General features: G+C 36.4%; 1 protein-coding gene across 5 annotated transcripts in view; it reads right to left on the bottom strand.

Annotated features, from left to right (window-relative positions):
* Positions 1 to 13,305, bottom strand: part of TOP2B (DNA topoisomerase II beta) — a 67,265-nt gene that overhangs the window by 9,327 nt on the left and 44,633 nt on the right. For all 5 annotated transcript variants that reach the window (XM_075143390.1, XM_075143388.1, XM_075143389.1 and 2 more), the window contains 11 exons: positions 11,018 to 11,139; positions 10,260 to 10,408; positions 8,773 to 9,004; positions 7,225 to 7,359; positions 6,602 to 6,802; positions 4,743 to 4,938; positions 4,494 to 4,585; positions 3,557 to 3,712; positions 3,333 to 3,416; positions 2,077 to 2,274; positions 1,586 to 1,730 (listed from right to left, as the gene is read on the bottom strand). In XM_075143390.1, coding sequence (XP_074999491.1) covers positions 1,586 to 1,730; positions 2,077 to 2,274; positions 3,333 to 3,416; positions 3,557 to 3,712; positions 4,494 to 4,585; positions 4,743 to 4,938; positions 6,602 to 6,802; positions 7,225 to 7,359; positions 8,773 to 9,004; positions 10,260 to 10,408; positions 11,018 to 11,139 — 1,710 coding nt within the window. The remainder of the gene's footprint in view (positions 1 to 1,585; positions 1,731 to 2,076; positions 2,275 to 3,332; positions 3,417 to 3,556; positions 3,713 to 4,493; positions 4,586 to 4,742; positions 4,939 to 6,601; positions 6,803 to 7,224; positions 7,360 to 8,772; positions 9,005 to 10,259; positions 10,409 to 11,017; positions 11,140 to 13,305) is intronic.

Genomic DNA, 13,305 nt, shown 5'->3' with positions numbered 1-13,305 from the left:
CCATCGCTGGCCAAGGCCGAGCCCATCAGCAACGGTGGTAGCACCTCTGGGATAACATATTGAAGAAGGGGAAAAAAACTGCTGCACAACAGCAACCGCAGCCAGAGAGAGGAGTGAGAATCTGAGAGAGAAACAGCCCTGCAGACACCAAGGTCAGTGAAGAAGGAGGGGGAGGAGGTGCTCCAGGTGCCAGAGCAGAGATTCCCTGCAGCCCGTGGTGAAGACCATGGTGAGGCAGGCTGTCCCCCTGCAGCCCATGGAGGTTAATGGTGGAGCAGATATCCACCTGCAGCCCGTGGAGGACCCCATACCGGAGCAGGTGGATGCACCCAAAGGAGGCTTTGACCCCGTGGGAAGCCCACGCTGGAGCAGGCTCCTGGCAGGACCTGTGGACCCGTAGAGAGAAAGGAGCCCACGCTGCAGCAGGTTTGCTAGCAGGACTTGTGACCCCGTGGGGGACCCACGCTGGAGCAGTCTGTTCCTAAAGGACTGCACCCCGTGGAAAGGACCCACGCTGGAGCAGTTCGTGAAGAACTGCAGCCATGGGAAGGACTCATGATGGAGAAGTTTGTGGAGGACTGTCTCCCGTGGGAGGGACCTCATGCTGGAGCAGGGGAAGAGTGTGAGGAGTCCCCCCTTGAGGAGGAAGGAGCAGCAGAGACAACATGTGATGAATTGACCACAACCCCCATTCCCCGTCCTCCTGCGCCACTTGGGGAGAGGAGATAGAGAATTCGGGAGTGAAGTTGAGCCCAGGAAGAAGGGAGGGGTGGGGGAAGGTGTTTTAAGATTTGGTTTTATTTTCTCATTATCCTACTCTGATTTGATTGGTAATAAATTAAACTAGTTTCCCCAAGTCAAGTCTGTTTTGCCCATGACAGTAATTGGTGAGCGATCTCTCCCTGTCCTTATCTCGACCCACAAGCGTTTCGTTGTACTTTCTCTCTCCTGTCCAGCTGAGGAGGGGAGTGATAGAGTGGCTTTAGTGGGCACCTGGCGTCCAGCCTGGGTCAACCCACCACATGCACCCCCATTACTATGTATTTCTCAAACAGTAATAATAAATTCCTTCTAAGAGAGGAAAAAAGAAAGTTAGCATAGACATTGGTTAGTCTGCCAAGCCATAACATGCATAACTTTTTAAAAGTCAGAATAACTAAGTATGTCAATAGGAAAATATATTTATTTAATCAAGTTTTACCATCTATACTATTACTCAGACTGAAGGTGAGTGCCATGTCCTTCAACGTCAGAGAGCATGCAAACTAGAAATTCCAGTTTGCACAGAATTAGTCTAATTATGTAAAAATAATCTATTTTTCTACTCACAAATTCAAAGATTTAGACCTCCCAAAAAATCGAATGTAGAAAATGTTAAGATCCACCACCCCAGAAAAGCAGCTAACATTGCTGAAATTTCAGCAGAGTACTTTCAAGTACTTTCCACATATCTCTTTAGGGAAGAAAATCATATGAAATAGTGATTATTGTGGTATATTTTCCTTCTCACTATGTGTTAAAAATATATTTAATGTCCAATTAGTATACACAGCTAAGGTTAACTATGACTGTGTAAGGATCTTACCAGGCTCCTTCTTCTCTCTCTTAGGTTTAGGGGTTTTAGTTGCTGTGGCTGATGTATTCAGTGAGTCATCCCCACCACCTTCAGCTGGCACACCACCAAATTCTTCATCAAATTCCATTTTTATTGCTAAAGAATCAGTTTCACCCTAAAAATATAAAAAAGTTGGGCAAAACAAAATAAATTACACCTCTATATTTCAAGATAGAACTGGAATAGTTTTGTAGAAGATAATAAATGAAAATAGACTAGTATATTGTCATTTGTTGAACACTCTTGGAAAGAAGAAATCTCAATAAAAACACTTGAACAATAAGTAGTCACAAGAGGCTTGCAAATGTAAAAGAAATCCAGTATTAACTCCTTCATGCATTAGGCCAGCAAAACAATATAAATACAGAATTAATGAGGTCTAGCCGTTTGAATTTATGCTACCAGATTAGAAAACTACAGCAGTTAAATAATAAATAACTATAGCAATAGTTTTGATTTACCTTTTTCTTTTTCAGCAATTTCCTACTGGCATCAGCTTTCATGGCAGATGTAATCTGTGGAACTATTCTTCTGCCAAATGGTGACGGCATGGTCTCTTCCAACTGAAGTTTCTTCATCTTGGGTTTACCAACTTTGCCCTTTATTGGTTTGCCCACCATGCCAGCCAAAACATCTTCTCTTTCCTGTGCTTCTACTTTCTAACAAACAAGCGGGGCGGGGTGGGGGGAACACATTCTTTTTTAATGAGGACAAAGTGCAACATGGTGATTATTTAAGATTCATCTCCTCTTAACATGGAGCATAAGACTTCCCTTAATTCTCACTTGAATTGTAACAGACCTTCCAGTAACGGAAAACCAACCACTTAATCTTGGTAAATTCTTCATTACCCTGTACAGTTAAAAACTACACTTTTATTTAAGATTAAATGAACACAAACTTTTGGACACTGAAAATCTTTCTTTTATCAAGTTTCTACTTCTCATATATGTGTCTGGGTACTGATGTAACTTTTCAGTATTTCAGCATTTAATTTAAGCAGCTGGTTTCTAGCGTCATTTTTAAGGTACATTTTCCAGTCCTTTAATCAACTTTTTTCACAGTATGAACATATAGCTGAAATACAGACATCCGAACAAAACACTTCCAATTGCAGCTGTACCACGAACACACAGAGAAATAAAACAAACGTCTTATTTCTATTATCCTGTGTCACTTCAAAAGATTACATCAGCCCTTTTCAGTCAACATTTAAAGCTGAGGCTCAGCAAGTTACCCACCAATAGGACTTCACCTTTTTCCACAGTTACTGATGAGGCAAAGTGAGAGCCCCTCATTAGTACTTATCATCTACACGCTTTGTTCCTACATCAACAGCTTTGCATTTGACAATACTTACTGCCTCACAACCAATTAGATCATGTAGAACTACTATAATTATTACTATTACCAGTTACTACTCCATTTTTTTGTCATCTGAAAACAAATTTCCTCCTTGTCATTTTTCTTCTATCATCACTGACTTGGAAAAAACATTGAATTGTATAGATGCAAGAGACAATTCCTGAGGAACACAACTAGGAACACAAATACCCAATATTGATCTCCCACTTATTTGGGGGGTCTCTCTGCTTTTAATCCAAAATGTGGTATTTTTTATTATTTTTTGCTTAAATTTTAATACTTATTAATTAATTAATGCTTTTAATTAATTTAAATTTAATATTTTTTGAAAGATACGTAAAATAAAACATACTTCAAGCTCTTCAACAAAGGCTGCTAAATCTTCTTTCCAGAGATCTGAAGAAGATTTCCTTTTAAGATCATTTAGTTCTCTCTCCTAAAACATGAAAGTAGTATATAGAATGTAAGTTACTAAGTTACAATTAAAAGTAAATACTATTGAAAATGGACATTGACAATTCGACACATCAGTAATTACTGTATCATTTCAGAACAAGCCTTCCATGGTGTACCAACCTTTGAATCTCTCTGCTTAATTAACTCTTCTACTTTCTCTTTCGTGAGTGACCACAGAGACATGTTTAAGATATAGTTAAAGTCAGGGCCAGAAGTTGAGCCAGAAGCAGAGGACGCATCATCATTTGGGTTCTGTGGGTCCTCCTCTTCTGCTGCCTAAAGTGAAATATTTACAATTACAAGTATTAATAATCTTAGCTCTATGCATGAACTGTAACACTGTTCCAAAGCACCATCATAGAGTAGCAAGGTGTGCCCCCATAGATTCAATAACCTTAACATTTTTCTGGACCTTTCCTAAAGGCCGTGTTCCTGTGACCTTCTATAGCTGGATTATTTAATCATTAGTTTCATCCTTCCATGGTAAAGCATGAAATTAAGCTTGTCACGTATCTCTTTTGGAACAATAAAAAAAACTCTCGGGTTTTAAAAAAGCAGAAATAAATATAGGTCAAGGTCAAATTTATTAAAGTAAGTTCAAAAGTCATAGCTTTATAATATTCATGTTTCATTACAGAAAATAAATAATTACATTTTTGCAATCATGTGACAAATAAATAATAAGGGGAAAATCAGTTATATGTGTGGGGTAACTGATGCAGCATTTTATGTATCAGCCAGTCAGAAATCAAGTTGCTAGTTTTGATTTGGGTATGTTAAGAAATTCAATCCTCTGCATTCTCATTTTCAGACTTGTATTATCTAGTTTTCTTCTAAGAATTATCCATATATAATACCAATACTATGTGACAATATTTTTGTACAAGTTTAATGTATTTTTAAAAATGGAAGCCCATAAGGAGTAATGAACAACCTTTTTAAAGTGTTATGTGTGTTATAAATTAAGTTAGACTACTAGAAAACAAGCATCTGAATAAACGAATATAATTTATAACATTAACAACATCAAATATATCCAGAGATTTCAGATTATTACCTTTTCTTGTGCTTCTTTCCAGGCTTTTACTGGATCGGATTCATAACCTCTCTGAACCAACATCTGAATCAAATCTCTTTTTGATCTGTTCTCTACAAGACACACACACACAACCCAAGGGGGGATGAGGGGGAAGAAAAAAAAAATCAGCGTCATGAGAATAAATGTCTTACATGCAAGTACATTCTACTATTAAATAATTTCCAGATTTTCCCCCATTGTTACCAATTCTAACTTGCATTTACTCACCTATGGTAATTTTTCCTTGTATCTTCTCTAGAATGAAACGAGCTTGATTGTTAAGCTTAGTAGATTCTGCACCCAACATTCCCACAAGCCATTCCTTGCGTAAACTATAATAATGTAATCGCAAATCGAAGAACTCCTTCAAGATGTCTTGCACAGTTTCATACTTCTTTAAACATCCCATGTGATCAAATAGCACCTATAAAATACATAATATACTGCTTGAGAGAGATTGCATAACTCAAACTTTGTTAACCTTTGTGTATGAGTTTATTTCTATTGCACATATACATGCACCACACAAAAAGCAGTATTTTGAAGACTGTGAACTCAAAACTTACTATGGAACTACACAGCACATAGCTGGATAGATTTTATTTTTATTCACAAGTAGATTTAAGATGAGATTTATGGTAACACGTTCGAACAGGAAGACAGCTATATAGAGAAATATGCCTGAATTCAGTTGAATGACTAATTTTATCTAAATATTAAAGCACAAGTTCCGTAGCACCTGATGATTCACAGTTGAAAAGCATCTTTAATAATCTTTCCGTTCAGCTGTGAAATCTGCCACTTTTCATCTGTGAAAACTGACACCCTTCAAGTTCAAGCACTAACAAAGTAAGAAATCATTTTTACATCATAGGTGGAATCAATCCTGCCTGACTTCTGGTATCTCCAGTTTAGACATTTATAGGTGATCTGATCACCCTAGGCGCCCTCTACCGTCAACTGAAAGAAATAAGCCCCTCTAGAGGCAATTCATCCACCTGAAGTACCTATTTGAGAGTTGCGTGAACAACAACTAGCTCACATAACTTCAAGATGCTTACACTAGGGCAGATTAATTCCTACACATACACAGAAAGCAGCCCTTACCATTTATTTCAGTAGGCAGAAAATGCAGTATTAAGCTGCAAAACTTTTTGTACTCTATTAAACATTAATTTGAAGACAGATTTTCACAGTAGTTCAGACGGTTGGTTAAACCTGTGAGAAATACTATCACCTTGATTTGGTAGATTCGCTTTTCAAGCACAATCTACAAAATGGGTTGAGCAAGGCCTTTTTCGTCTTCCAATTCCATGCTTTAATTTATTTTTAATCTATTTTCACATAGCTTTTGATTTATACGATAATAGCAACAGTAATGGTATTTTTGCTTTGTGATAATATCCGAAAGTAGTATCTGCCATAAAAAAAATAGAACTGTTTTTTCAGTCTCTGTAAAAACAGGTTGTTTGGAAATATTCTGGCAGAAATTATCTTACAATTCAAATCCCACTCGCAATAGACAGACATACATTTATTCGCATTCTTACTCCCATCTTGCTAGAAGCAGAATAAACCATATAAGTAATTTACATCACTATTATGTCTTCAGCAGCTTAAGGATAGTGTTTTCTATACCTTACAACGTAAAATGGGATTTATGTTGGTGGAAGCATTGGATCATTTAACTCCTAATAGAGGAGTAATAGTCCTGCGTAAAATGCAATTTTGAAAATGTAACTTGTCTCAAGTTTAAAACTCAAATCTAATTATAATATGGCAGAAAGTTATTTGTATGATCTACTTTACATTAACCATTTTTGGTTAGCTACACAGGAAATTTTCAGTTACAGGAAACCAACCACCCTGAGCCTGTCTAATTTGATTTGAAAGATTCATCAGGACTAAAATGGATTTGCTGATCCATATTGACTTAATATTTGTCATCACTACTATTTTCTACGATTCAAACAATTTCATATACACAATACACTGTTCAATACCAAGTACCAAAGTACACTAAAAAAACATTTGAATTTATAACAAGCAACTGTAAGGATTCTGATAGCCAAACATGAAAAAGTTACCATAGAATTACAAGTAAGACTTGTTTGAAGCTTAAAAACTTTGTGCAATCCAGCAGCTTCTGCCTGTGCAAGTTTTTCTTCTGTCATCTTCACAACAAATTTCACAGTCGTATCAGTGTGGTATTCCTTATAGTCAGAAATTAATGCTGGAGTTTTTTCAGTCCCATTCAACATAGGTTCTAGAACCTGTTCTTTGTACACCTATTAAAAATGGGGTAGCAAAAACCAGAAACACTTCTTAAAATCCCTAATTACTTAAGCCAAATGAACAACATAAGATTTCAAAGCTTTGTGCATTACATCTGATACCAGTTATAATTTACAGAACCAGTATAAAAGAGGCATCTAACATGGACAGAAAAGTCTACTCAAAAGAAAAAGGAAATTAAATATTAATTCCACAGGAGAAGCAGGTATTCTTTGTAGTATGGACAGTAGATGGCACAAGTAGAAAACCATCTTCTACAAAGGCACACAAAAGAATGAAACCACGTTCCCTTCCATGTATGTATAATCATCAGAAATTGTATTAAAAGTTCATCCGGATGTAGGATTAAATAATTTAATAAGGAGCTTTTTGGGGTTTTTTTGTTTTTATGTAAATGTATTTTACTGTTACTTACCTGGGTCCATGTCCTTACAGGAAGCTCTGTAATTTCTACTGTGTTCCTGTCCACCACAAATATTTCACCACTGACTACATACTGGTTTTGACCAAGTTCCTGAATGGTTCCTTTGAAGTTTTTGTAGTTTGGGAGCTGGAATTGAAAACAAATAGCAAAGTGGTAACAATCTTTACAATAAAACGTCGGAAAAGTATTTGTTTCCCATACACCATACAGCTATCACTTTATATTGCACTAATCCATCAACCAGCCTCTCATGCCTGTGAAAAACTTAAGTCATAGGAAAAATACTACCTAAAAAACTGAATACACACATGCAAGCGACAGGAGCAAGTATCTTAATATCTACAGAGTAGACACATGATTAAGAAGATGCAGCTGAACCCAGTGAGGTGGTGGGGTTTTGTTTGTGGGGTTTTTTGGGTTTTTTTCTTTTTTAAAGAAAACTGCAACCACAGATAAAGCATGACAGAAAGCAGATTAACACCCCAGTTTCACAGTAACTTTACAGAAGTTGTGCTACCTCCCCTAACCATTTTTTCATTCTTGTGCTGTTTGGCAAAGATAGTGGAACCCATCCAGTTTAAAAAGTAACTACCAGGGTGGGGAATTTTTTTTAACTGAATTGATTCCCTTATCCAGCTTACCATGCAGCCACAAACACATACCAGCATACAGAAAGGAGCTAGATGGAGGCAGAACTGCCTCTTTCAACCACAATGAAGCTTCAATTGACTGTGAGACTACACAGAAGGCCTAGGAATCCTAAAGGAAGGGCAATGGATTGCATTAATTAAAAAAAAAAAAAATCTATTCATTGTTCCCAAGAATTTGCAAAAGGAAATTCACTATGTCATGAAAATTGATACTGCACACTCAGTGAACTGTGATCTAAGAAGAGAAGAAAAGATGTTTCTGCTTCTATGACTTGGTAAACACAGCAAAGTAGCAATATCCATCAGTTGTAAAGTAAAGGTTACATTATCTGTATTTCATCTGTTGGTTACAGATATTCTGGGTTCACCCAAGTATCCTTCCTGTGCAATTTTTTTCAAGTACGCACCACTTCCAAAACTTGTATAAAATTTTAAATAAAAGAACAGAAGCTAGATGCAGTTCAGAAGCTGCTGATTTTCTTGAACAGTGACAATATCTTCTCCTATCCTTACAGATACACAAAAGAAAGTACAATTCAGGCAAGACAGAGAAAATGTTAAGTTTGGCTGAAGATAAGTAGTAGTACCTCAACTTTTTACTCTACTGCCATGTCATAACTACCATGTAAGACTTGCAACTGTGAAGGCTTACAGTCAGCAGACTGAAGAAAAAGTTCTCTGAAGTAATTGGAAAAATACAAATTGCATTGTTTTTGCTTCAAGGTGAACTTCCCCAGCCTCATCCCAACAGTCAAGTAAAGCTCCTAGACAAAATTACTGGGACAATCCAACTCAGATGTTCCAATAATCAAGGATTTCTAGAGTGATGTGAATTAACTTTGTAAGTACAGCAAACATATAAAATACCAGTATATACTACTATTTTTACCATTGGGTGGGGATCTAAGCCATCCAGCATTCGTCTGACATTGTTTACAATCTCTCTGGTATCGTAGTTTGGAAGTTTGCAAGCCCATCCGGTACCAATTCCTTCAGCTCCGTTTACTAAAACCATAGGAATGATGGGAATATACCATTCAGGCTCTACACGCTGGTTGTCATCATAAAGGAATTTAAGCAAGTTGTCATCCACTGATGGAAAAAGCAGCCTTGCTAAAGGGCTTTAAAAAAGAAAATGAAGAAAACTGTTTATCTGAAGTCCAGTAAGTAAAGTACATACTGCCTCAAGAGTCCATGGGACCAGATATGATCTATTTGTAGATATTTCTCATGTATTCCTTTATCTTTGCCATTCTCAAGCTGAAAATACAATGTACATACCTCCTGAGAAAAGGAAGTTCTTCCCAATGGAAGAGTGCGTTCATAACAGATTATGTTTGTTTCCTTCACAATAACACATGTACACGATACACTAGTAATTAATGACATTTAACATCTATAAAAATATTGTTCTTTGAAGCATTCAGAACACACAGTTCAATGTGACAGTAGGTCACCCAGTAATAAAGCAACACAGCATGCAAATAGTCGCAAAACTTCATTGCTTAATTGTAGGCCTAGCAGTCTCTGAAAATTCTACAGAAGTTTTACTGGTGACTCCTTTTGATCATCTAGAACATTGTCCTGGGTGAATATGATTTCCGGCACCTCATACAAAAAGGAAAACGTACAAAACTGGGTTGCTACAGAAAGAACATATATGGGAAAGGGAATAAAACCTGATACTTATGTACGAAGTTTACAACTAGAGGAAAAGAAGAAACTACAAGGAATTTTAGGCAAAATATCACAAATTAGGAAATAAAAGCAGCAACATAACTTATAAAAATACTATAATTCACATTAAGGAACACATTCTAACACTCTGCATGCCAAATTGAATTTCAAGGCATTAGCTGTGAAAAATCAGCATCATTAAATTACGTCTTCATTATTAATTATGTACGTGTAATTTAGCTTGATATGAAGAAACTCATCTGAAAGGAAAAGAATCCGTCTCAACTTTCAAGTCTATGCTGAGTTGCAGGACTTATCACCAGGTAGCAATACACTTTCTATTGTGAAACTGAATAGATTTCACACTGAACAGGGAAACTGAAAGCTACTTCTGCAAGAAGTCACAATTTAAGATCAGTAACTAATCTGAGTGATCTACATTTTCAGTCTTCAGCCTTATGATTCAAAGTTCAATTCCTTAAAAGCTACAATCCCCACAACACTTCTATGCATGGAAAATCATCAAAAAAATCCATGTACAAAAACACACTTACAGATGTAAAGCGGAATTTTAGCTTCTATCAAAATATTCCTATCCTTCCCCATTCCTCTCCCACAAAAAAATATAGTGTTGTGAAAGGATTAGTTTGATAACAAGACTTTTTAAAAGCATGCATTTAGCTTTACATTTGTGTTTACCTTAACATGGTGAAAATATAGCGAGGGCTGGCAGCATCCTTTCCACCATGAAGCCTGGTACCAAACTGACCAATAGGTTGTAGCAGATTAACATTGTTACTGCCAACAAAGTTCTGAGCCAAGTTGACGATAGTCATCATTAACGCTTGCTGCAAGAAAATACATATTCATAGTAATAAGTATAAGAAGAGATAGTCTTTCCTAATCAGCAAATAAAATATATTTTTAATGCCCCAAAATTGTGTGACTAACCTGAATTCAATTTCAAAAAAGTAGTCTCCCTGAGAAAGGAATGTTGTAAATGTATTATAAGAGCTGCTGGCAAAACATAATGCTTCCTCTTCCACAGCCACATTGCCTCCCTGATTTAAGTGTCCTTACATTCTATGCTTAAGAAAACCCCTGGGCTTCTCCATTTTTTCTAAAGCACTTCTCTGGAGTAATGAAAGGGGCACAGACTGACTGCACTTACTACTGCACAAACTACTACTCGTTGCTTTTAAAGGGAGAGAAGAAGGGATGGAGAGAGACTGTCAATATGGCAACTCTTGCTAATATTTCAGATAAATACAAACAAAACAGGAGATAGAAATAGTCTTTGTTCCAACAAAGATTGTTTGGTTCATTTTCTTTAAAAGTAAATCTGTGATTAGTAGACTTACATAGTCAATAGGTTTGCAATTTCAATACAGTAAACATTTACCTAATATTTTACATAGGCTAAAAATCCTCACAACTTTACCATCCTTCATACTCACCTCCCCATGGTGATAAGCTGACATTTCAGCAACAGAACCAGCCAGCTGAGCAACCTTTACTTCACGTTTATCATTTCTCTTAAAGCAAGTGAATAAAACTTTGCGTTGCCCTGGTTTTAAACCTATTAAGAAGAATATCCCATTTTCAACACATACACAAGCATGTCTTTAAGTAAGAAACCTGTTTTGCCTTATTATAATTTCTAATCTCTCAAAAGAAGCCTAAACATTAAATGGAAACAAATTCACACTGTAATATTAACCAAATAACAAATTAACATCTCAGTTCTTTTTAAAATATTAAAAAATATTTTACCAAACTGAAAAAGTTGCCAGAAAAGTGGAAGTGTAACCCTTTCAGCCAATCATTACTATGCAGCATACAGTACATCATTCTAATAAACAGCAACTTTATCCTAAACGTACAGCTTCCACAAGTCAAGAGTTTTCTTTCCAGTCTACTCAGCAAAATCTTTTTCCTAAGAATATCAACACAAATTCAGCAGTGACAAATGTAACTGTAGCTTACACGTATGTTAAAGGACACTGAAATTTTACTTTTTGTGTGAAATTCTCAAAGACTCATTAAAATTCAACAAAAAGATATGTTATTTGTCTCTCTTTTAGATCTTTTAAACTTCTAATAAAGACAACAGTCTCTTTGATCTCCTGATTTATTTTTATTGTTTAGGCACACTTTAAGTACAACATCTGTGTGAAAGGGATTGCATAATTTTTTCTGCATGTTATCTAGAACTGATAACCAGTTCTAGATCATGCTTGTTGATCTATTCAGAGTTATAATTCCCATACATTTCTGAAATGCACTAAAATATTGCTATGTGTTACCATTAGTAACCTGGGTCAAATGTAAGAGCAAAAACTGAAAAAGACAACACTAACTCCAATCTCCATATCATTTAAATATCTAACATCCAGGTTTTTTTATAATGGGCCTGTGTCATGTTTTCCTACCAACGATCTATTGAATGTAACAGACTTAAAGGATTTCCTTTACACAGGAGAATCACCAAGGAGTAAGAGTGGTAACTAGTAACTGTGAAGAGATAATCAAAATGTTCTTCCTCTTCATTTTTTCTGAGATTTGCCACCAGACTAGTCTGTTATATATCACCTGATGATACTGAAGAACAAAAACCATTGCTAGAGTACTACCTGCTGAACAGTTCACATACCCATACCCAGAATGTGGAATTATAGCCAAAGTTGGCAGAAACACTGATAGCAATTATATATAAAATATGTAAAATATTATATGTATAATACTGTACATACTACATATGTATAGTGTATACTACATAGGTATCTTGGAGAATTTCAGTTCAAATAAACAGTTAACTACTGCAAGTTCGTTCTTTATTTTAAGTTTCAGCAAAATCATTCTGCTGTTTCTGAGAAAGCAGACAGCGTAGACTACATTATAAGGAACAATGACCTCTTGAAACATGGAGTGAATCTTCCTCCAAAGCAGTAAACTACGAAATGCTTGCATAGACACTACCAGTTAATCCAAGTACCCAAATATGGGAGGAAGTAAATCTGGAGAAGCTGAAACAAAGACTGACATCTTTGATTCCCTAGAGATGTATCTGTGTACCTAACCCAGCCTCATTCTGCAGCAGAGCTGGAGATCCACCCTACCAGAAAGCTACTACCCCTATCCACCTGTGAACTATTCCACTTTCTCATCTAAACTATAAAAAGCTCTTGCTGCATGAATATGGTATCGGTCTGCAGTGTCAAGAAGGCTGACCACTTCCTCTGTAAAAAATGTACTGGAAAGTGGAGATATATGGGCTTTCCCCCTCACCTCCATGAAACCTCAAGGCCTTTTTTCCATATCTTAGTAAGCACATGCATACTGACAATAATATAAGCAGAAATTCCTGCTCATGCTGTCTGCATACAGTTTTACAAATGAAGCTGTAGTGTAGTAAGCTGCTTCTTTTAATGTTCATGCTATTGCAAGGGGAGAGTTAGCAAACCTGATTGACAGAACCCTAGCAAGATTAGAGGAAAAGTTAGTAACGCCTAAAACACTGCCTGTGGTATAAGACTAAAGGGAGAAAACATTTGCGTCTTCATCTGCACTCAGCTGCCAACTTGAATTTTAATTATTATAAGCACTTAAAAGACTTGTTTTCTCTGACGGTTTGACTAGAAACAAAGCACTTCTATGGTGTAGGGAATAGGTCTGGTTAAGTAAAAAGGCTGTACAGCAACAGCTTAAACTTCCTCACAGAAGGAACATGGCAATTTCTTAGCAT

This window comes from Calonectris borealis, chromosome 2, assembly GCF_964195595.1.
Source record: "Calonectris borealis chromosome 2, bCalBor7.hap1.2, whole genome shotgun sequence".
NCBI lineage: Eukaryota > Metazoa > Chordata > Aves > Procellariiformes > Procellariidae > Calonectris > Calonectris borealis.
Note: the sequence above shows the minus strand (reverse complement) of the source record. Positions and strands in the feature narration are given on the sequence as shown.